The 26,164-nt window shown below is 31.5% G+C and overlaps 2 protein-coding genes and 1 long non-coding RNA gene across 3 annotated transcripts; 2 read left to right on the top strand and 1 right to left on the bottom strand.

Moving 5' to 3' along the window:
• Positions 1–8,474: 8,474 nt before the first annotated feature.
• Positions 8,475–13,936, bottom strand: LOC148602806 (uncharacterized). Its single transcript, XR_015916573.1, has 3 exons — positions 13,731–13,936; positions 13,319–13,380; positions 8,475–8,592 (listed from the first exon to the last, which is right to left on the bottom strand). It is a non-coding gene; the product is annotated as an uncharacterized LOC148602806 (long non-coding RNA).
• LOC148602807 (uncharacterized) lies at positions 9,230–10,666 on the top strand. The gene is made up of 4 exons (XM_088553239.1): positions 9,230–9,273; positions 9,622–9,713; positions 10,078–10,155; positions 10,644–10,666. The coding sequence occupies exons 1-4, from the start codon at positions 9,230–9,232 to the stop codon at positions 10,664–10,666; spliced, it is 237 nt and encodes a 78-aa protein (XP_088409365.1).
• A 4,634-nt stretch (positions 13,937–18,570) lies between the features above and the next one.
• On the top strand, positions 18,571–21,472 carry LOC148602808 (uncharacterized). Its single transcript, XM_088553321.1, has 5 exons — positions 18,571–18,669; positions 18,876–19,044; positions 19,846–19,937; positions 20,301–20,485; positions 21,175–21,472. The coding sequence occupies exons 1-5, from the start codon at positions 18,624–18,626 to the stop codon at positions 21,424–21,426; spliced, it is 744 nt and encodes a 247-aa protein (XP_088409447.1). The 5' UTR covers positions 18,571–18,623; the 3' UTR covers positions 21,427–21,472.
• Positions 21,473–26,164: the final 4,692 nt, after the last annotated feature.

A 26,164-nucleotide genomic window follows, 5' to 3' on the forward strand; every position in this document is an offset into this window, starting at 1 on the left:
AAATTAGAATTATCCAAAATCATGCAGCTGTTGAAATTACCAGAAAATATTGAAAGCTACATCCGTCACGTATCTGTAGGAAATAATTTCTATTCATCATATTTTCTTTCAAGTAAAAGGAAAATGACGTAGCTTTTAACAAAATAGTTTTATCTGTTATTTACTTTATTTTTCCTTTACAATTTGCACCTGTTTAGTACTTTTTGAGCATTGATTCATTTTAAGTACACTTCATTGTAATATTCAAGATCAACATTTACAGGGCGCTTCACTTTGGTACTCACGATCAGTACATTCAGTACGCTTCATTTTAGTTCATCCCCGTGCATGTTCAGGTGTTAAAAGAATAGGCCTGCAGCAGCGCTAAGCTTGTCGTAAAAGGCGACTAAATAGTGCCCAGAACCTTAGCCGGGGGCTAGGGCGCTCTGCCCACAGAGCAACTGGGATGTGTGCCCCAGGTGGTTGAATGGGGTACTCCTGGCGTGTTACATACTGGGGTTGTCAGGCTATAATACGGAAAACCTGACCGCAAACCTTAGTGGTGCACCGTGTTGGGAAATATGCCACGTTCCTCGCAAGTCAAAGAACCCTACTGTGGTATTCTACCGGAGTAGGAACCATAGGGCTCCGCCACAGGAGACTAAATTACCCGACCCTACCAACCTCTCCCTATTTCTAGTGGCAATCAAAATTTGTCGACCTCATTGTCCTTGTGTCCCATCCCTTTTTCATTTCATCATCATTTCATGTTCATTTTATCATCAATTTCATGTTCATCGTCTGAATATACCTGAAATATTGATGCTCGTACGTTAAACCCCAACAAACCAAACCAATCATTTTAGTACATGTAATCAAAATCAACATATTCAGTACGTTTAGCCTTGGCACTAAAAATCAATATTCATACTTGTAATGGTCAATTTATCGAGAAGAGAAAATACAAAACACACAGATAGATAAATGATAAAATGAATAAAAGTTGAGGTCTGTAGAACAATCCTTCTTGTAACTGATCCTGATCTTTCGAATTCTAAGGAGTATTTACCGTATAGTTCAAAGTTAATAGTAAGTTCACTTTTAACTGAAATGTGGTATAATTGCCAATGAGACAGTCATCCATACAAATTAGTTTAATTCGAATTTAACTCTTCAGATCGATCCTGAATAAAAACATTTCATCACATTGGATGAAAGATAACAAGCTGTACCGACCTTGAAATAGTACTTATTTCATATGTAAAATCATACAAAATGTCTCTAGATTAAGACTTTGCACCAATAAAAATATTTCATATACATTCCATTTTGTTTAATCGAATAAAAATTGTTATGAAACTGTCAAAGCATGCATGTAACAGGGGTAATTTAGGTAAAGAAATCGTTATAAGATTCAGACTAAACTTATAAAATTGATTTTTTTGTTTTTTTGTTACTGTAATCCATTTAGCGTATGACCTTTTGATTCTCAGGATGAGGTGCCAGCAGTTTTGGTTGGGAAAAATTATTTATTTTCAAAACTGTGCGAATCAAAAACAAACTTTTTGCAAATGCTATATGGCTAGATATTTTATTTCATTTTCATAATATTTTACAGTAGAACAATCTCTTTATATTTTCTAGTGAGTGGCGGCCAGAATACTTATTTTCAAATTGTACCAGGCCAAGATAATTGTTTACAAAGATTGCCCTTATCCATTCTCAGAATCATATATCCTCTTTCAATCGCCGCTTGGTACGTTCGACAATTACATAATGATGTCTATTTTCCATGCCTGTTCCCTGGATTACATTCTTTCGATTAACCTAGAATTTTGGTTCCCCTGATTACTATTTAACAAACTGCACTTATTTCTTGAGTAATGTTGTTCATGTAATTCATTCGTGATAAGCTATAGTATAATAGTAACAATACAATTTTTACGACAAAGATATTCTTCAAAATATTTTAGTAATTCATGTAAAAAAGAAGATTTAAAAATCATTTATATCATTTGATCTAAGATTGTAACATGAAAAGAAAATTGTATTTAATATTATCAATTATATTTCAAATGTAGATACCTAAAATTAACATATCCCCTTTGATTTTAGTTGAAAGCCCTACGCCTCCAGAATTTTGTGACCTATGTTCACCCGAGAAAGTAAAATATGGACCGGAAGTTTGGGTTTGTAAGTATTATTTTATTATCTGTAGATTCACATCAATAACACTTGCAGTTTCAAGATATATATCATCCAACTTTCTTTATCAAGTTAAAAGGGATGTTAATGGTACATACCAAAAGACATATTAATTAAGATCACTTACCTTACCTTACCCGTGCAACTGTTTCATGCTCCCGGTTTATAAGGGTCCGAGTTGCTCATTTGCTTTTGTTACTTTGTATGTATTATTTTAGTTATTTAATGTTCTCTGTAGTGTACGTCTGTTTTCCTTGTTTGATCTTTGTCCCTGGATTACTGTCTTTTGATTTCCCTTGATTACTCTTTCTAATAAGAAACTGTCAATAAAGATGTATTAGAAATTTTCTCGTTATCCTTTTATTTCGTTAATGGCTACATTTCATTTTTGCTGTTGTTTATAACAAATTTACAGGTAAGTACTTTTTTCTCAATAATGCTACACATTTATTTGATATTTCAAAAACTTCATTGATACAATTATACATACAATTTGGAAAATAAAATTCTATATTTTGAATGATATGTATAAGTTACTAGTACATATTGAAATTTTTCTAATATTTCTTTCATTTTTGTTATTGTTTAAATGTCAAATAATGGTGTATACAAATCTTCTGAATTTCATAACAGTGATGCCTTGGAACGTTCCTAAACACTGCCCAAGCAAATCCTCGTCTGCTCGCCCTTGTACCGGATGTGAAACAAACCAATCAGATGACGGCATATGTTGTAATAACGGTTGTAAAGAGAAAGACAAGATACAAGTTATGATCGAGGGACGCAGCTACCAGAAACCCCGGTATAGGTACAGACCTGGGAGACACTACTATCAGTAAAGATTGAACGACGTTGCTCGATACAGAACCTTCCATGGGAAAAATTAAATGTTTTCACTCATTGTAAACAGACATACTTTTAAATAAAGTATATTGAAAATCTTTAACTTTTTTACATCAATTTCTTAGTAAATTTAATCGACATAGTCTAAACATGATGGTATTTGTTCGTTATGTTACTATTGTACAACTTTGTCGATAATCGTATCAAGCCCCATTTTCCAATCATACAATATCAAATGAAACTACATATAATTGTTACGCACAGCACAACAGTCGGTGTCCCCCAGAAACAGTTGTCACAGCAGCATTTTAAATCAGTTTCTACGGCTCCATGTATTTTTCCAATTTGTTAAACATTTTGATTTATGATTGGCGGCCATATTTAATATTATATACGACCGAAGCCCTTGCGGTATTCTATGTAATTTTCACCTTAATAACTCAATTCAATCCAATTCAGAGCCTTTTGAAATTTTTGCCATATGAACTTGAGACATATCGTTTCCGGTTTTTTTTTTTTTTGCTTATTCTTGTTTAGCGTATTGAACATCGTACCAAAATTTAAGGTACTAGCCATCTAGGATTCTGAGATAACGCATAGCCCTATATTTAAAAATGACTGCCTAGTTTATTTAAAACCCTTTGTGCAACCTAACATATGATGGCATATTTTGTGCCAAGTTTCTGTTTAATCCGATCAGCCGCATTGAGGAGTTTTGCGGATAAGGCAGGTATTAGACTAAAGATGAATAATGAATGTAATCCAGGGACAAAGATCAGACATGGAAAACCGACATGCACATGAACATAGAGTAACTAAAAGGAACTCGGATTCCACTAAAAACTGGGAGCATGGACCAGGTCCACCGGTAGGGTAAGCGTCCTCTGCTTTTCTTGAAACACCCCTCGAGTTGCTCAATAGTCAAGTCCGTGGTAGACGAAAGAGGAAAGGAAAACTATGACACGTTGAACAAAAACATCCAATAAAAACTGAATAATTCTATTAAAATATATACCTAGTGTTGCCTGACATTTTATATCAACCAAATAACAACAATTTATATTAAAATTTAGAACAATCGATTCGAATAAGTTCGCGTATTTTTAACAATACAAATGTACATATCAGAGAGAAACTTACTTTATTTGAAATAACTACTGTTTCAAACTTATTCTCATCTGCAATAAATCATGGGCCAGTTCCTTAAGATTATATATAGCCGCGTTTGGACGATACTTACGTCTGGCTTTCAGAGGAGTTTTAAAATGTATATTCAAATCATAATTAGTGAACAAATTTTCGAAAATATATGATATATATTCAAAGGTATTGCGTCTTAGAAAATTCTTTTGTTATTAAGGGGAGTTAAAATCGGAAAATTAGGTCATTGGTAGAAGTCAATATGACGGATTTGTGTATTGTTTCTTGATATTTTAACAAGTAAAAGTCTTGAATCAATCTAACCAAACGCACACCTACTCCAAATTCTTAAATTCAAGTTTGAAGCTTTATCATCATTTCATAGTAAAACAAATTCGCTCATCTTGTCATAGGTTGTCTTTCTTTCCCTTTTCTCTTCCCTGGACATGACATTGTTTTTTTTTGAAAACGAGGACGCCTATCCTACCAGTGCACCTGGTCCATGCTCCCACATTTTGGTTCCCTTGATTTTCCCCTTATGTTAATATTTAGTTAAGAAAACCGACCTTTTCGATGTAATTTATTAGACTAATTAGATTTTTTTTATCAGAACTTTACCGGTTAATACTACGTTTTTTTAATTATGTTTCATAAATAACCTTTTTCGGGAGACACTGGCTATGTCGGATATACTTGAATCTGATATTTGTCAGGAAATTTTAAAATTATAATTTAGCCAGAACGATGGATTAAGCATTACAAAGGTTAAAATATGTAGCTTCAAAGGTAAATCTCCCTTATATGGAAATCATTATTGATAATGTGTCATACATAACCATCCTTACGTATAAAATTTAAGTTTCAGGAAAGACGATGACAACGACGGAAACACTTGAAAATATAAGTTGAAAAAATGATAGCAATCAAACTGTTTGAAGCCAAAATGAACCAAAAAAAAAAGGATCATCTACCATTGATGTGAAATATGCTGCCGTTTGTACACTCTATGTAGGACGTAATGTTATCTTGGATTTTAATGGGAATTCGTAGATGGGCCTATCACCCATGCCTGAACATTTTAACTTTATTTTGTACACGTATCACCTTTTTCAATATATTCTCTTCTCTAAATCTTTGATTTTTCTATATGAATTCATTGGTTAAAACGTCGTGCTTTAATGTTCATTTTCTGACAAGAAAGCATATTAGCATAACAACCATATTTGTAACTTACAAGCAAGTAAATAAAGATCTGTTTGTGCATAGATAAGATGTAAGTGCAATAAAATTATATATATATATTTCAAAATATATAGACGAATGTGGTGCATAATTATAATATAATTGATTATACTATATTTAATTCATTATGGGTAAATTTAACAAGCGAAAATTTCATCCTATAATGCCAATACGATTTTTTTTCGTTTCGGCTTGGCATTTGGAAGCCCAATATTTGCGTATTCCAGTACCTCCAGACCTATCATCGAACTTCCCGATTACTCTAGAAAGTTCTGCCAGCTGTTTTTGATTTGTAGAAATGTGAATGTAAACACTCGATGAAAACCGCATGATTCCAATGAAAAATTGTTCAAACATATTTATTTAAAACATACGCGTATGAAGTTTTAGTTAATTCCAATGAAGTAAAAGAAAACATCAACACAAACTTTGCATGATGTTACGACACATTTTAATGCTTATGATTGACCTTTCATTTCACCCTTTATGAGCTCAATGTAACAAAATGAAGACCTTAAGGATGACTAAGGAGGGTATAACAATCTTCATGGGAACAGTGGAATATTTATCTCGAAACAATCAAAATTATGGGGGGAAGTTATGTCTAGGTAAAAATAATAAAGTGTATTTTTTTTCAAAGTGACTGGGCACGTTACGATACATAAAATAAAACTTTAAATCTGTAGTTAATAAATTATCATTACGTAGTGATTTTCATATTTGCTGAGTAATAGGTCCCACGAAAAATCTCGAGAAGTTATATCTTGTCTTTATACGCCCCATCTTAGAGTATGCCAGTGAGGTTTGTGGAAATTGCGTATCACTTACTCAAACAAATTGGACAAACTGTAATTAGAAGACGTAAGGATAGTAACAGGTCTTCCAGTATTTACGAAATGTAGCTGTTCATACGTGAATCAGTCTGGGAAAAATTGTCTGACTGGTGAAATTAGAAAATAAATACAGCAGTCTATCATCTACGTCATGAACCTAGTATTATATTGACCTTCAGTACATAAGATTTAACTAGTGTATCATTCATACCATCAAATATAGTAGAATGGAACAGCGTAACCGAATACTTGCGAAATGTAAGTTCTGTATAAACAACTCCGAAGCGAAGACCCTTTGAATAAAATAGACATTAATCGATATTTTGTCAATGACTTTTGTAAATTTTTGTAAATGTTTGACAAGTTACGATGTGTAGAGTCTTTCTATGGTCTACACTTAGTTCAAATTGTGGCTGATCATGTGTGTAGTTGCAGCGTTACCTCTGAAAATATCTTACCATTTTTTAACAAAAGTAAAATATTATACAAAAATTGCATCACAATTTTCGCGAGTGTTGCGCCTATTTCCATTAAGAATTGATATTTCTATGCTTTCCAGTGGTATCACTGATCTAACAGTACGAAGAAAATGCACTTAGTTTTGGTAATGTCTTCATGTTTTTAAAGATAAAAAAGATTTCTGATCTATAAAAATAAAATCAATGTCGCACAGGAATAGCACCCCCCCCGTCCTATTTTTGTTTCTCTTCAGTGTTTTACACATATTCATGAAATTTATTATATTTTTCTGTTTTCAATGTAGTGTTGTTTATCTTTTTCCAATGTTATGTTATAATAATTCCATACTGTCTTTTATTTAATATTGCATGCTCTTAATGTTTTGATTTACGTTTCGTATATCATAGGTTTCAGAAGACTTCTTACAATGGTAAAACATGTGTCGCTTCTGCTTTGTGAAGTAAACAAATTGAAAAAAATTGTAAACTAAATGTCCCTAGATGTGACATGCCTTGCTTAAACCATCATCGAATCTAGAAAATTATTGATTGGAGTTATAAATAAGTTGAATAAATTATGTTCGTAATACCACTATATGAAATCATGCAAATCCGAATGTTAAAAAAAATAAAAATTAGACTTATCTAAAACCATGCAGCCGTTGAAATTACCATAAATCTTGCAGAAAATATTGAAAGTCACATCCGTTACGAATAATAAGCATGTCTGTATATTTGAAAAAATTTTGCATTGATCGTTAAAAGTTCAAATTTTAAGACTGTGATTTTAACCAAAAGTTGTTGAGTACATGTCACGTACCTGTAGGAAATAATTTCTATTCATCATATTTTCTTTTAAGCAAAACTAAAATGACGTAGCTTTTAACAAAATAGTTTCATCTGTTATTTACATTATTTTTCCTTTACAATTTGCACCTGTTTAGTACTTTTTGAGCATTGATTCATTTTAAGTAGAGTTCATTGTAATATTCAAGATCAACATTTACAATGCGCTTCACCTTGGTACTCACGATCAGTATATTCAGTACGTTTCATTTTAGTTCATGTAATCAAGATCAACATATTCAGTACGTTTAGTCACTTTTAACTGAAATGTGGTGTAATTGCCAATGAGACAGTTATCCATACAAATTAGTTGAATTCAGATTTAACTCTTGAGATCCATCCAGATAACAAACATTTTATCACATTGGATGAAAGATAACAAGCTGTATCGACCTTGAAATAGTACTTACTTCATATGTAAACTCACACTACATGTCACTAGATTAAAACTTTGCACCAATAAAAATATTTCATATACATTTACTTTGTTTAATCGAATACACAGTGTTATGAAACTGTTAATGCATGCATGTGACAGGGACAATTTTGGTAAAAAAATCGTTACAAGATTAAGATTAAACTTATAGAATTGATTTTTTTTTTACTGTAATGCATAAAGCGTATGATCTTTGGATACTCAGGATGAGGTGCTAGCAGTTTTGGTTGGGGCAAATCATTCATTTTCAACACTTCTTGAATGAAAAAAATAATTGCAAGTGTTATACGGCTAGATATATTTTTTTCATAATATTGTATAGTAGAACAGTCTCGTTATATTTTCTAGTGAGTGAAGGCCAGAATACTTATTTTCAAATTGTTCCAGGCCAAGATATTTATTTACAAATATTGCCCCTATCTCTTCTCAGAATCATATGACCACCTCCATATGAAAACATCTAAAATTGTAATTCATTAAACAAAGAAAATATACAAATAAATAACTTAAATATTTTTTATTCAAACATTATGTAATTATGCTGAGCAAGCGTACACGGTAATAGTCAGGAAAAATAAACCTTTAGTCGAGCAAAGGCTTGTCTGACAAACTGGAAAAAAAATGAAAAGAAATGATATGCTTGTGAACATTTAAGGGTTTGAGTGCAATAACAATTGAATAATGTTTGTATATAAGAGGAAGGGCTAATGTATGATCTGTATCAGAAATCAGCAAAATTATGTTCTTATTTATTTTGTCTCTGCTTTGTCTCCCAGAAATTGAAGGTAAGGTAGTTTGTAACTTAGCAGACATTTCTTAGCGTACTTTTATAAAGATTTTGGAAATGTAAACGGCAAATTCTTCTTATTTTGATATAACTAGTATTTAATCATTTTCCTGTTTAAGAAAAAATAATCACGAATGCTTGTATAATAAAAAATATTATTTTCGAATTTTATAAGATACTTAGATGTATTCTGCAATTTTGTTTTAATGAGAAACAGAGTATTTGGTCTTACTGTTTAATTGATTAATTCTTAAGGAAGTAGACTTGGGGTAAGGAACAAAACTATCGAAATCAGTTATATGTTTGCATCATGTTCGATTTAATTAAAGCCTATAAATCTTTCATTTGAAATAGAATGAACTAAAATGCAAGTTATTTTGATGCTTATACATGTATGAGATTGATGTAAAATTCTTCATACAAACGTCAAATGATTTGTAAGAGTTATGTCCCTTACCCTATGTCTACCTTGTTAAGCCATTTAAGGCCAAGGAAACTTAAATGGTAGATTCTCATCATACTTTAACAAAGATATAGGGCTGATGGTGTGGGGAAGTTATTTGTTTGCAAATGTTAGCTATTTGAAGTATAGATATGTTCTAAAACTATAGTCACATCGCTTTCAGAGAAGAGACATGTTTTTAGTCACCAAGAAATGAAAAATCTTTGTGTTATAGTATCTCAATTCTAGCAACTGACGAGAAACAAAATCTTGATTTTGAAATTCCTGCCCCGTCTTATTTGTTCTCGTCTTTTTAAGTGGCCGGGGGGATGTTGGGATCATGAGAATTTTTACTAATTGGTTTCATTTTGCCTTAAATATTTGTATTTCTGGTTTTATATATTAAAAAGGCAGTCTGGTACCAATGGAAAGTTCAAATATAGATGTATAACCTGGAACAATGTCGGAGAGGATGCACTTGTGCTCTTTCAATCCCCGTTTGGTACGTTCGAAAATTACATAATGATGTTTGTCTATTTTCCATGTCTATTCCCTAGATTACATTCTTTCGATTAACGCTAGAATTTTTGGTTCCCCTAATTACTATTTAACAAACTGCACTTATTTCTTAAGTAATGTAGTTCATGTAATTCATTAGTGATAATATATAGTATAATAGTAACAATACAATTTTAATGACAAAGATATTCTTTAACATATTTTAGTAATTGATGTAAGAAAGAAAATTTAACAATCATTTATATCATTTGATCTAAGATTGTACATGGGAAGAAAAGAGTATTCAATATTATCAATTATATTTCAATTGTAGATACCTAAAATTAACATATCCCCATTGATTGTAGTTGAAAGCGCTACGCCTCCAGAATTTTGTGACCTATGTTCACCCGAGAAAGTAAACTCTGAACCGGAAGTTTGGGTTGGTAAGTATTATTTTATTATATGTAGATTCAGATCAATAACAATTGCAGTTTCAAGATATATCTCATTCAACTTTCTTTATAAAGATAAAAGGGATGTTAATGGTACATACAAAAAGACATATTGATAATTTAAAAAAAAAAAATTTTTTGCTACACTTGTAATTTGGTCGTTATTAACATAGATTAAAGACTATGTATAACTAACTGAAAATGCGCTTTAAAGCATTGCATGGTTTGGTGTGTGTGTAAATGTGACGTATGGAGAAAACCTCATATTATACAGGTTCTAGAAAAGCAGAGGACACTTACCCTACCGGTGAACCTGGTCCGAATTGCTCATTTGCTTTTGTTACTTTGTATGTATTATTTTAGTTACTTAATGTTCTTTGTTGTGTATATCTGTTTTCCTTGTTTGATCTTTGTCCCTGGATTACTCTCTTTTGATTTCTGCTAGAATCTTGGTTTCCTTGATTACTCTTTCTTATAAGAAACTGTAGGAAAGATGTATTAGAATTTTTAACGTTATCATTGTATTTCGTTAATGGCTACATTTCATTATTGTTGTTGTAGATAACAAATTTACAAGTAAGTACTTTTTTCCATTTGTACTGTGTAATGATACACATTTATTTGATATTTCAAAAATTTCATTTGATACAATTATTCGTAGAATTTGGAAAATGAAATTCTGTATTTTGAATATGTATACGTTACTGGTAGACATTGCAGGTTTTCTAGTATTTCTTTCATTGTTATTGTTTAAATGTCAAGTAATTGTGTAAACAAATTTTTTAACAGTGATGCCTTGCAACGTTCCTAAAAACTGCCCAAGCAAATCCTCGTCTGCTCGCCCTTGTACCGGATGTGAAACAAACCAATCAGCTGACGGCATATGTTGTAAAAAGGGTTGTAAAGAGAAAGATAGTGTGCAAATCATGATCGAGGGACACAGCTACCAGAAACCTCGGTATAGGTACGGACCTGGGAGACACTATCATCAACACTGGTGGAACCATCGTGCACAATACAAATCGACTGGAAAATAATTTTTCCCTCAACTGTCGTACATTTGAATAAAGTATTGATAATTTTCACATTTTTACATCAATTCCATATGCTGATTTACATGTTACATTGTTTTTACAAATTTGTTATAACGCCTGTGACTACAGTATGGAATGGAAGAGCGTCCGCTCAATATATTTGGCTAAATGTAGCAATTACTTAATTAAACTGGACGTAGCACCGACACCAACAACAAAAAGTTGTACTCAAAAACATTTGTAATATAACTTGTACTCCTTTACAAAACATCCCATACAAAACTGAATACATAAATTTTAAATATATACCTATAACATGTCAGTATTTCCTAGTATTTTATATAAACCAATTAACAAAAATTTACAATATACTTCAGAACATTCGATTCGAAGTTCGAAATTCAATCCAGTAACCAGTGTATAGGGTTTTAAGGTCTCGTTTTAGTTTCATTTTTCTTTCCGAAATTTCCGATGTAGAACGTAATGAAATCCGAAGACCAATCTGTATTTTATTATTTACTTTCGGGATCTCAAAAGACTCAAAAGAATAGAACGCTTATCCTACCGAAAATAAGTTATTTGCTTGATGTCAATATGACGGATTGTGTATTTGTCCGAAATCTACTTAAAATTATTTGATTCAAATTTGAACCTTCATTGTTATGTTATTGTAAGACTGATTTGTTAACCGTGTCATAGGTTGCTTTTTTCCTCTTTCATCAACCTGGACATTTAATTTTAAGAGCTACTTTTCAGGTACTTTTTGAAAAGAAAAGGAAGCTTATTATGCCGTTGCACCTTATTTATGCTCCAAGAAAGATTTTACTGTAGTCCGAGTTGCTCTTATTTATTTGTACGTCTTATTTGGGTAAGTTAAGGTTCTTTTTGTGTGTGTTTTAACTATTTATTCGTTGATTACATTTCGAATCCTGGTTCCCTTGATTTTCCCTCAATAATAATCTTATTGATTGCAGAAGACATTGTTTAGCCATATCCATTTATCTCAGTTTCCGCTATATAGATGACGTATTATCGTTAAACAATCATTGCTTGATTTGATACATGGCAACTATCCCAAAGAACTTGAGATAAAGAATAATGCAGACACTGTTAAGTCAGGCTCATATCTTGACCTACATTTAGAGATGGATAGTAAAGGACAACTTTTGACTAAACTAAACGCCAAACACGAAGACTTTTCATTCCGCATTGTCTTCAGAACTTTCCTGTAATCTGTGCAACATCCCACTCAGCACCTGTGTACAGAGTTTTGAAATCACAACTCAAAACGTTAAGCAAGAGCTAGAAGTAAGTACGCAGACCTCATATCATATAGGTTCTAGAAAAGCAGAGGACGCTTACTCTACCCCGGTGGACCTGGTCAATGCTCCCAGTTTTCAGTGGAGTTCGAGTTGCTCATTGTATTAAATTGCTTTTTGCGTATTATTTTGGTCATTTCACGCTCTTTGTTGTGTTTGTGTTTGTGTCTGTTGTCTGTTTTTTTTTTATGTCAGGTCTTTTCCCCGGATTACATTGTTTTTGAAATATTTTCTTTGGTTCCCTTGATTACTATTTTGATTATATTCCACAAATAACTTTTTCTTGAGAAACTGGATGTATAAGAAATGCTTCCGAATTTGAAATATGTGTAGTACGGTTGGGACACTAGGCAAAACACCAAATGAACTGCTTACTATAACAACATTTATTAGTTTGTACACTTTCCGTCAATTTTGAACGTACAGGAAAGAAAAAAACACCCTGTAATATTATAATGACAATAAGCTACATATATGGAAAGGTACAACATTATAAATAATAACACCTAAAAGTATTCACACCTTAAAGCGCATAACAGAGTTCGCTTAAAAAAGGGCACTACATTAAAAAGGAAATAACTATTTGTGTCTTGTAAGTAATGATGTATCTGCACTGCAAAAATGAATATAGTATGTTTTGCTGAGACTCTGATTCGCACAAATACAGATAAACTACTAAATCAATTATGCACTGTTCCAGAATTTACATTATCCGAATTGCTTATATACTACGCAGCTTAAGCATATAGAAAATATAAAATACAATAATTCTGTTAAAATAACTTAGCAATTACAGTATACCTTGTAAGTTTGTACAAAGCCTTTTTATACGTCCTATATATACAGGTGTCACACAGTCGTACCTACAGTACAATATGAAAACCATAAATACCTTTATCAGAAATAGTATTGCGGGAAACAAAACTTACATAATATTTATAAATGATTATAGTTTAGATATTTAGCACTTTACCGATGAAGTGTACGTTCTCACATATTTTAGTGAATCAGGATTTAGACATTTTACCCTTTAAATTGTATTTGTTTTTCTTCAAAATAAATTGTGTTAAAAATCTATTTATTAACTAGCGCTCGTCAGTTACTCACTCCGATTGCACATCTGCTCAAAGCCATTCATTCCTATACTTACGTTACATTCGTGAAATTTAGAGCTAGACAATTAGAACAATTAGCCAAGAAATGAAACACTAACCTGAGAATAAATATTGAGTCAGAATACAAAATTCAACAATTCTCCTGTAACAATGGCATATCGAATATTCAATTCCCTCTCACAAGATTGTCGCCGAATAGTCACAATATGAACTCAAACCAGTAAAACTCAATACCTAAAACACCTGACCAATATCACACATGAGCGAACCTGAAATACCTGAACTACCTGAATCTACTCCCAGTACAAATATATCTTGAATAAACAAATATAGGATAGTACGATACTAATATAATCTGTACTGAAGTATAAAATAATTAACGAAATGAAAATGCACAAATAAACCTTTAAATTTACATACATACCAAAAATACCATTTTACCACATATGTCAGGAGATTTTAAAATTATAACTGAGTCAAGGCGATTAATTAATTATTGCACAAGTCAAAATATGTGGCTTCAAAGGTGAATTACCCTTTTATGCAAATCATTATTGATTATTTGTCACACATAACCAGACTTGCTTATAAAGTTAAATTTAAAGAAAGACGATGGCAAAGACTGAAACATGTGACAAATATAAGGAAAAAACAAAATTTAATAGCAATCAAAATTTCCGAAGCAGAATTAAACCTTAAGGAACATCTACCATTTATGTGAGATAAGTTCCCATTTTTACACTCTATGTAGAACATAAATTTATCCTCGATTTTAATGGGGATTCGTACCCCTCGTCTCTGCTTGAACATTTTAACTTTGTGTCATAACACCTATTGTTTCTCAAGATATTCTCTCGTCTAAATGATTTTTCGTGTTTTGATGTACTTTTTCAGACAAGAAATCATATTAGCACTGATCCAATTTTTATTGGTTCATCCGCCTAAAAACCATATATGTGGCTTACATGCAGGTAAAAAGAAATTAGGAAAAATAGAAAGTGCAATAACACTCTTTTTATGTATAAAGTTATAGAGATGAATATAGTGCATTATTATTCAATTGGAATAATAAAAACTACTAAATATATCATTTCATTCTATAAGGCAAATACGAAAATCTTCAAGTTCAATACATCTTTTTTCAGTATTGGCCTGGGTTTTGTAAGCAAATTATTAGCCTTATCTTCAAACTTCCCGTGTACTTTGGAAAGTTTTGCAATCAGTTATTGATTTGTAGAAATGTAAGCACTCGATGAAAACTGTACAATTTTGTAAGGTTACATAAGTGTATGTAATTTGGTTGAGGCCAATGATGTAAAAGAAAAGAAAACATAAAAAATTCTGTCTGCATCCTTTTATCGTGTCACGATAAATTTAATGCTAATAACTGATCTTTCACTCTTTATGAGCTGCATGTATAACAGATCTGTAAACCTTAGAGGTGACCTTGGAGGTTATAAAGGTCATTATGATTACGGTGGAATCTTACTCTCAAGTCAAACAAACGTATAGGGTAAATCATGTCTAGTTAAGTCTACTTTTCCCCAAAATGATTGGGCATTTTACGCTTCATAAATAATAGTTAAAATGTGTCGTAGAATAATAAAGGTATCATTGCGTATTGATTTTTATATTGACTGAATTTAGTTATAGGACCTCGCCCGTCATATTAGCATTCAGTATGGCCTCACGAAAAATCTCGATAAGTTTTAACTTGTCTTTATACGCCCCATCTTAGAATATGCAAGTGATGTGTGGATAAATGCGGTTTCATTCATTCTTATCAATTAGAAAAAAAAATATAATTAGCAGCCGCGAGGATAGTAACAGGTCTTCCATTATTTATGAAATGCAGATATTCATACGAGAAAAAGCTAAGAAAATTTGTCTAACAGGCGAAATAAGAGAAAATTACAAATGTATTACAATATACAAAATGGCATTACTCCACACTATCTCCTAAACGTACACATCACTTGTTCAGAGTGGAACAGTCTATCAGCAATGGATCTGTTAATATATTAATCTTCTGTAGATTGTCATTAACTAGTATATCATTCATACCAACTACAATGTATTATCAAAAATTATGTACTGTCAAAACAATTGTACGGCTTATATTATACTTAATGATATCTTCTTACCTTTTAAAGATCAAAAAAGATTTCTGATCTTATATAATGAAAGTAAAATCGGTCGTGCACAGAAAAAGTTTATAATTATTTGTTTTCAATGTCGTGTTGTTTTTCTTTTTTATTGTCCTGTTAATAAATATATTTCTAAAATGTATTTTTTTAATATTCATGATTACTAAATGCATGTACTTAATGTTTCAATGTATGTTTTGTATATTACTGGTTTTCGAAAACTTCATAACTCGGTAAAACTTGCGTCCTATCCCTTTTGTGAAATTAACAAATAGTTGTTTTGTAAACTATACCACAGATGCCCTATATTTAACATTCAATTACTCTTTTTTCTGTGTTTAAACCATAAGCAGGTCTATGATGAGGGTTTAAGGGGTTCGAAGTTCTCCGTTATTGAAATATTTGTACACTTCAATGTACAAACATTTGACGAATCGATGACCGTTGACTGATTGATCGCTGACGGATCGATGACCGATGACCGTTGACCGATCTGATCGCAGTTTTGTTATGTAAAATGACGTAAGATCTGCTTGAAATAAACGAAATGTAAAATAAAAGTATAAGTTGATGTTTAAATCTATTACATCATGTAAATATTTGTAAAATTGACAAAGAAGACAATAAAAACCGTAAAATACAGTAACCGCTTTGTGGTCACGCTATGCGATCACCGGTTTAATTGATCGGTTTGACGGATCGATGACTGACCGGAAACTGATCGGTGACAGATGACCGATCGCAATTTTTGTTGCACGGATCGGTTCAGGTACTGTAGTTATTGAAACCACTATATGAAATCATGCAAATCAGCATGTTAAACTATTTAAAATCAGGAATGTTAAAAATTTAAAAACATAAGAATTATCTAAAACCAGCTGTTAATATTATCATAAATATTTATGAAATTATTCAAATTTACATCCGTTTCGAATAATAAACATGTCCATATATTTGGAAATTTATGCATAGTTTTATGTAAAAGTTCATTTTTTAAGGTTGTGCTTTTTACCAATAGCTATTGAAAACGTGTAACAGTCTTATTTTTATTCAGAAAAGAACTATTTAAAAAACAATTGTTTTTATCAGTCATTTACATTATTTTTCTCCTTTACGATTTGCATCTGTTTAGTCCTTCTTGGGCATTGACTCATATCAAGTACCCTTCACTTTGTTATTCACCATCAGTATATTTAGGACGTTCAATTCGGTACTCAATATCAACATATTAAGTACGCTTCGCTTAATTATTCACGATCAGTATGTTCAGGACGTTCAGTTCGGTACTCAATATCAACATATTAAGTACGTTTGGCTTAATTATTCACGATCAGTATGTTCAGGACGTTCAATTCGGTACTCAAGATCAAGATATTTAGTACACTTCGCTTTGGTACACAAGAGCAATATTCATACTTGTTGTGATCAATTAAACAAAAGAAAACAATACTTAACAAAATTAAACACGTAGTTGGATAAATCATGAAATAAATAAATGTTGAGGTTATTAGAATCACGTTTCGTTTAATAAACTATGATCTGCCGAATTTTAAGGTTTATTTACCATATAATTCTAATTAAATAGTAGGTAAACTTTGGATTTTCTATACATATTTAAAAATATAAATATATAATTTTGATTATGTTAGATAGTCATCCACTATTTTGAAATTCACACCAATTTTTTTTTTAAATTTTTGTCCCTTTAAGGAGAGGAAAGGGATGAAAGTCACTTAGATTATTTGATCTAAGCTTGACCATGGAAATAAAGATTTTCTTTTACTGGCGGTTTTCAATTGTAAATACTTACAATTAACAATTACATTACAGTTGAAAGGGCTACGCGTGCAGAATTTCGTGATTTATGTTCACCCGCAAAAGTAAACTCTGGACCTGATATTTGGGTTGGTTAGTATTATTTGAGCATATATATAAATTCACATCAATCGAAGTAACAGTTGTTTGAAGAGAAAATCAATATTACTACAGCTAAAAGTTGAGGTCTGTAGAACAATCCATCTTGTAATTGACCCTGATCTTTCGAATTCTAAATAGTATTAGTTCAAAGTTAACAGTAAGTTCACTTTTAAGTGAGATGTGGTATACTTGCCAATGAGACAGTCATCCATACAAATTAGTTTGTTTAATTGAATACACAGTGTTGTGAAACTGTCAATGCATGCATGTGACAGGGACAATTTAGGTAAAGAAATCGTTACAAGATTCAGATTAAACTTATAATAAAATTGATTTTTTGTTTCTTTTTTACTGTAATGCATAAAGCGTATGATCTTTGGATACTCAGGATGAGGTGCTAGCAGTTTTGGTTGGGGCAAATCATTCATTTTCAACACTTCTTGAATCAAAAAAAAAATAATTGCAAGTGTTATACGGCTAGATATATTTTTTTTTCATAATATTGTATAGTAGAACAATCTCGTTATATTTTCTAGTGAGTGGAGGCCAGAATACTTATTTTCAAATTGTTCCAGGCCATGATATTTATTTACAAAGATTGCCCCTATCTCTTCTACGAATCATATGACCACCTCCATATGAAAACAACTAAAATTGTAATTCATTAAACAAAGAAAATATACAAATAAATAACTTAAATATTTTTTATTCAAACATTATTTAATTATGCTGAGCAATCGTACACGGTAATAGTCAGGAAAAATATACCTTTAGTCGAGCAAATGCTTGTCTGACAAACTGGAAAAAAATTGAAAAGAAATGATATGCTTGTGAACATTTAAGGGTTTGAGTGCAATAAAAATTGAATAATGTTTGTATATAAGAGGAAGGGCTGATGTATGATCTGTATCAGAAATCAGCAAAATTATGTTCTTATTTATTTTGTCTCTGCTTTGTCTCCCAGAAATTGAAGGTAAGGTAGTTTGTAACTTAGCAGACATTTCTTAGCCTACTTTTATAAAGATTTTGGAAATGTAAACGGCAAATTCTTCTTATTTTGATATAACTAGTATTTAATCATTTTCCTGTTTAAGAAAAATAAATCATGAATGCTTGTATAATAAAAAATATTATTTTCGAATTTTATAAGATATCAAGAAATTCTTTCACAAATTTCAGTAACTGCGTTATGTAGCTGGCCATGTAACTGGCAACACAGAACATTTTATAATGACGTCATGAAAGCAAAGGCTGTATCCACAAATGCCTATGAATTTGCAATAAACTCACCAGCTTCTTCTTTTGTCATCACGTGTTTGGAGAGAAACGGACAGTATATGATTCAAAGGTATGGAGCAATTTCGGTTGAAAATTTAATCATGATATGTGTGTAAATTTGAAAATTGTATTTTTTTATAATCTAAATTCCGAAAGTTTAAACCGGTCGATTTCTTATGGGTAACTTTTAGTAGTATACTTAGATGTATTCTGCAATTTTGTTTTAATGAGAAACAGAGTATTTGGTCTTACTGTTTAATTGATTAATTCTTAAGGAAGTAGACTTGGGGTAAGGAACAAAACTATCGAAATCAGTTATATGTTTGCATCATGTTCGATTTAATTAAAGCCTATAAATCTTTCATTTGAAATAGAATGAACTAAAATGCAAGTTATTTTGATGCTTATACATGTATGAGATTGATGTAAAATTCTTTATACAAACGTCAAATGATTTGTAAGAGTTATGTCCCTTACCCTATGTCTACCTTGTTAAGCCATTTAAGGCCAAGGAAACTTAAATGGTAGATTCTCATCATACTTTAACAAAGATATAGGGCTGATGGTGTGGGGAAGTTATTTGTTTGCAAATGTTAGCTATTTGAAGTATAGATATGTTCTAAAACTATAGTCACATCGCTTTCAGAGAAGAGACATGTTTTTAGTCACCAAGAAATGAAAAATCTGTGTGTTATAGTATCTCAATTCTAGCAACTGACGAGAAAAAAAATCTTGATTTTGAAATTCCTGCCCCGTCTTGTTTGTTCTCGTCTTTTTAAGTGGCCGGGGGGATGTTGGGACCATGAGAATTTTTACTAATTGGTTTCATTTGGCCTTAAATATTTGTATTTCTGGTTTATATATTAAAAAGGCAGCCTGGTACCAATGGAAAGTTCAAATATAGATGTATAACCTGGAACAATGTCGGAGAGGATGCACTTGTGCTCTTTCAATCGCCGTTTGGTACGTTCGAAAATTACATAATGATGTTTGTCTATTTTCCATGTCTATTCCCTGGATTACATTCTTTCGATTAACGCTAGAATTTTGGTTCCCCTAATTACTATTTAACAAACTGCACTTATTTCTTAAGTAATGTAGTTCATGTAATTCATTAGTGATAATATATAGTATAATAGTAACAATACAATTTTTATGACAAAGATATTCTTTAACATATTTTAGTAATTGATGTAAGAAAGAAAATTTAACAATCATTTATATCATTTGATCTAAGATTGTACATGGAAAGAAAAGAGTATTCAATATTATCAATTATATTTCAATTGTAGATACCTAAAATTAACATATCCCCATTGATTGTAGTTGAAAGCGCTACGCCTCCAGAATTTTGTGACCTATGTTCACCCGAGAAAGTAAACTCTGAACCGGAAGTTTGGGTTGGTAAGTATTATTTTATTATATGTAGATTCAGATCAATAACAATTGCAGTTTCAAGATATATCTCATTCAACTTTCTTTATAAAGTTAAAAGGGATGTTAATGGTACATACAAAAAGACATATTGATAATTTAAAAAAAAAAAAAAATTTGTTACACTTGTAATTTGGTCGTTATTAACATAGATTAAAGACTATGTATAACTAACTGAAAATGCGCTTTAAAGCATTGCATGGTTTGGTGTGTGTGTGTAAATGTGACGTATGGAGAAAACCTCATATTATACAGGTTCTAGAAAAGCAGAGGACACCTACCCTACCGGTGAACCTGGTCCGAATTGCTCATTTGCTTTTGTTACTTTGTATGTATTATTTTAGTTACTTAATGTTCTTTGTTGTGTATATCTGTTTTCCTTGTTTGATCTTTGTCCCTGGATTACTCTCTTTTGATTTCTGCTAGAATCTTGGTTTCCTTGATTACTCTTTCTTATAATAAACTGTAGGAAAGATGTATTAGAATTTTTAACGTTATCATTGTATTTCGTTAATGGCTACATTTCATTATTGTTGTTGTAGATAACAAATTTACAAGTAAGTACTTTTTTCCATTTGTACTGTGTAATGATACACATTTATTTGATATTTAAAAAATATCTTTTGATACAATTATACGTAGAATTTGGAAAAGAAAATTCTGTATTTTGAATATGTATACGTTACTGGTAGACATTGCAAGTTTTCTAGTATTTCTTTCATTGTTATTGTTTAAATGTCAAGTAATTGTGTAAACAAATGTTTTAACAGTGATGCCTTGCAACGTTCCTAAAAACTGCCCAAGCAAATCCTCGTCTGCTCGCCCTTGTACCGGATGTGAAACAAACCAATCAGATGACGGCATATGTTGTAAAAAGGGTTGTAAAGAGAAAGATAGTGTGCAAATCATGATCGAGGGACACAGCTACCAGAAACCTCGGTATAGGTACGGACCTGGGAGACACTATCATCAACACTGGTGGAACCATCGTGCACAATACAAATCGACTGGAAAATAATTTTTCCCTCAACTGTCGTACATTTGAATAAAGTATTGATAATTTTCACATTTTTACATCAATTCCATATGCTGATTTACATGTTACATTGTTTTTACAAATTTGTTATAAAGCCTGTGACTACAGTATGGAATGGAAGAGCGTCCGCTCAATATATTTGGCTAAATGTAGCAATTACTTAATTAAACTGGACGTAGCACCGACACCAACAACAAAAGGTTGTACTCAAAAACATTTGTAATATAACTTGTACTCCTTTACAAAACATCCCATACAAAACTGAATATATAAATTTTAAATATATACCTATAACATGTCAGTATTTCCTAGTATTTTATATAAACCAATTAACAAAAATTTACACTATACTTCAGAACATTCGATTCGAAGTTCGAAATTCAATCCAGTAACCAGTGTATAGGGTTTTAAGGTCTCGTTTTCGTTTCATTTTTCTTTCCGAAATTTCCGATGTAGAACGTAATGAAATCCGAAGACCAATCTGTATTTTATTATTTACTTTCGGGATCTCAAAAAAGAATAGAACGCTTATCCTACCGAAAATAAGTTATTTGCTTGATGTCAATATGACGGATTGTGTATTTGTCCGAAATCTACTTAAAATTATTTGATTCAAATTTGAACCTTCATTGTTATGTTATTGTAGGACTGATTTGTTAACCGTGTCATATGTTGCTTTTTTCCTCTTTCATCAACCTGGACATTTAATTTTAAGAGCTACTTTTCAGGTACTTTTTGAAAAGAAAAGGAAGCTTATTATGCCGTTGCACCTTATTTATGCTCCAAGAAAGATTTTACTGTAGTCCGAGTTGCTCTTATTTATTTGTACGTCTTATTTGGGTAAGTTAAGGTTCTTTTTGTGTGTGTTTTAACTATTTATTCGTTGATTACATTTCGAATCCTGGTTCCCTTGATTTCCCCTCAATAATAATCTTATTGATTGCAGAAAACATTGTTTAGCCATATCCATTTATCTCAGTTTCCGCTATATAGATGACGTATTATCGTTAAACAATCATTGCTTGATTTGATACATGGCAGCTATCCCAAAGAACTTGAGATAAAGAATAATGCAGACACTGTTAAGTCAGGCTCATATCTTGACCTACATTTAGAGATGGATAGTAAAGGAAAACTTTTGACTAAACTAAACGCCAAACACGAAGACTTTTCATTCCGCATTGTCTTCAGAACTTTCCTGTAATCTGTGCAACATCCCACTCAGCACCTGTGTACAGAGTTTTGAAATCACAACTCAAAACGTTAAGCAAGAGCTAGAAGTAAGTACGCAGACCTCATATCATATAGGTTCTAGAAAAGCAGAGGACGCTTACTCTACCCCGGTGGACCTGGTCAATGTTCCCAGTTTTCAGTGGAGTTCGAGTTGCTCATTGTATTAAATTGCTTTTTGCGTATTATTTTGGTCATTTCACGCTCTTTGTTGTGTTTGTGTTTGTGTCTGTTGTCTGTTTTTTTTTATGTCAGGTCTTTTCCCCGGATTACATTGTTTTTGAAATATTTTCTTTGGTTCCCTTGATTACTATTTTGATTATATTCCACAAATAACTTTTTCTTGAGAAACTGGATGTGTAAGAAATGCTTCCGAATTTGAAATATGTGTAGTACGGTTGGGACACTAGGCAAAACACCAAATGAACTGCTTACTATAACAACATTTATTAGTTTGTACACTTTCCGTCAATTTTGAACGTACAGGAAAGAAATAAACACCCTGTAATATTATAATGACAATAAGCTACATATATGGAAAGGTACAACATTATAAATAATAACACCTAAAAGTATTCACACCTTAAAGCGCATAACAGAGTTCGCTTAAAAAAGGGCACTACATTTAAAAAGGAAATAACTATTTGTGTCTTGTAAGTAATGATGTATCTGCACTGCAAAAATGAATATAGTATGTTTTGCTGAGACTCTGATTCGCACAAATACAGATAAACTACTAAATCAATTATGCACTGTTCCAGAATTTACATTATCCGAATTGCTTATATACTACGCAGCTTAAGCATATAGAAAATATAAAATACAATAATTCTGTTAAAATAACTTAGCAATTACAGTATACCTTGTAAGTTTGTACAAAGCCTTTTTATACGTCCTATATATACAGGTGTCACACAGTCGTACCTACAGTACAATATGAAAACCATAAATACCTTTATCAGAAATAGTATTGCGGGAAACAAAACTTACATAATATTTATAAATGATTATAGTTTAGATATTTAGCACTTTACCAATGAAGTGTACGTTCTCACATATTTTAGTGAATCAGGATTTAGACATTTTACCCTTTAAATTGTATTTGTTTTTCTTCAAAATAAATTGTGTTAAAAATCTATTTATTAACTAGCGCTCGTCAGTTACTCACTCCGATTGCACATCTGCTCAAAGCCATTCATTCCTATACTTACGTTATAATCGTGAAATTTAGAGCTAGACAATTAGAACAATTAGCCAAGAAATGAAACACTAACCTGAGAATAAATATTGAGTCAGAATACAAAATTCAACAATTCTCCTGTAACAATGGCATATCGAATATTCAATTCCCTCTCACAAGATTGTCGCCGAATAGTCACAATATGAACTCAAACCAGTAAAACTCAATACCTAAAACACCTGACCAATATCACACATGAGCGAACCTGAAATACCTGAACTACCTGAATCTACTCCCAGTACAAATATATCTTGAATAAACAAATATAGGATAGTACGATACTAATATAATCTGTACTGAAGTATAAAATAATTAACGAAATGAAAATGCACAAATAAACCTTTAAATTTACATACATACCAAAAATACCATTTTACCACATATGTCAGGAGATTTTAAAATTATAACTGAGTCAAGGCGATTAATTAATTATTGCACAAGTCAAAATATGTGGCTTCAAAGGTGAATTACCCTTTTATGCAAATCATTATTGATTATTTGTCACACATAACCAGACTTGCTTATAAAGTTAAATTTAAAGAAAGACGATGGCAAAGACTGAAACATGTGACAAATATAAGGAAAAAACAAAATTTAATAGCAATCAAAATTTCCGAAGCAGAATTAAACCTTAAGGAACATCTACCATTTATGTGAGATAAGTTCCCATTTTTACACTCTATGTAGAACATAAATTTATCCTCGATTTTAATGGGGATTCGTACCCCTCGTCTCTGCTTGAACATTTTAACTTTGTGTCATAACACCTATTGTTTCTCAAGATATTCTCTCGTCTAAATGATTTTTCGTGTTTTGATGTACTTTTTCAGACAAGAAATCATATTAGCACTGATCCAATTTTTATTGGTTCATCCGCCTAAAAACCATATATGTGGCTTACATGCAGGTAAAAAGGAATTAGGAAAAATAGAAAGTGCAATAACACTCTTTTTATGTATAAAGTTATAGAGATGAATATAGTGCATTATTATTCAATTGGAATAATAAAAACTACTAAATATATCATTTCATTCTATAAGGCAAATACGAAAATCTTCAAGTTCAATACATCTTTTTTCAGTATTGGCCTGGGTTTTGTAAGCAAATTATTAGCCTTATCTTCAAACTCCCCTTGTACTTTGGAAAGTTTTGCAATCAGTTATTGATTTGTAGAAATGTAAGCACTCGATGAAAACTGTACAATTTTGTAAGGTTACATAAGTGTATGTAATTTGGTTGAAGCCAATGATATAAAAGAAAAGAAAACATAAAAAATTCTGTCTGCATCCTTTTATCGTGTCACGATAAATTTAATGCTAATAACTGATCTTTCACTCTTTATGAGCTGCATGTATAACAGATCTGTAAACCTTAGAGGTGACCTTGGAGGTTATAAAGGTCATTATGATTACGGTGGAATCTTACTCTCAAGTCAAACAAACGTATAGGGTAAATCATGTCTAGTTAAGTCTACTTTTCCCCAAAATGACTGGGCATTTTACGTTTCATAAATAATAGTTAAAATGTGTCGTAGAATAATAAAGGTATCATTGCGTATTGATTTTTATATTGATTGAATTTAGTTATAGGACCTCGCCCGTCATATTAGCATTCAGTATGGCCTCACGAAAAATCTCGATAAGTTTTAACTTGTCTTTATACGCCCCATCTTAGAATATGCAAGTGATGTGTGGATAAATGCGGTTTCATTCATTCTTATCAATTAGAAAAAAAATATAATTAGCAGCCGCGAGGATAGTAACAGGTCTTCCATTATTTATGAAATGCAGATATTCATACGACAAAAAGCTAAGAAAATTTGTCTGACAGGCGAAATAAGAGAAAATTACAAATGTATTACAATATACAAAATGGCATTACTCCACACTATCTCCTAAACGTACACATCACTTGTTCAGAGTGGAACAGTCTATCAGCAATGGATCTGTTAATATACTAATCTTCTGTAGATTGGCATTAACTAGTATATCATTCATACCAACTACAACGTATTATCAAAAATTATGTACTGTCAAAACAATTGTACGGCTTATATTATACTTAATGATATCTTCTTACCTTTTAAAGATCAAAAAAGATTTCTGATCTTATATAATGAAAGTAAAATCGGTCGTGCACAGAAAAAGTTTATAATTATTTGTTTTCAATGTTGTGTTGTTTTTCTTTTTTATTGTCCTGTTAATAAATATATTTCTAAAATGTATTTTTTTAATATTCATGATTACTAAA

This window comes from Perna viridis, chromosome 11 (assembly GCF_037379345.1).
Source record: "Perna viridis isolate PV_CMFRI_1.1 ecotype Kerala chromosome 11, ASM3737934v1, whole genome shotgun sequence".
Classification (NCBI taxonomy): domain Eukaryota; kingdom Metazoa; phylum Mollusca; class Bivalvia; order Mytilida; family Mytilidae; genus Perna; species Perna viridis.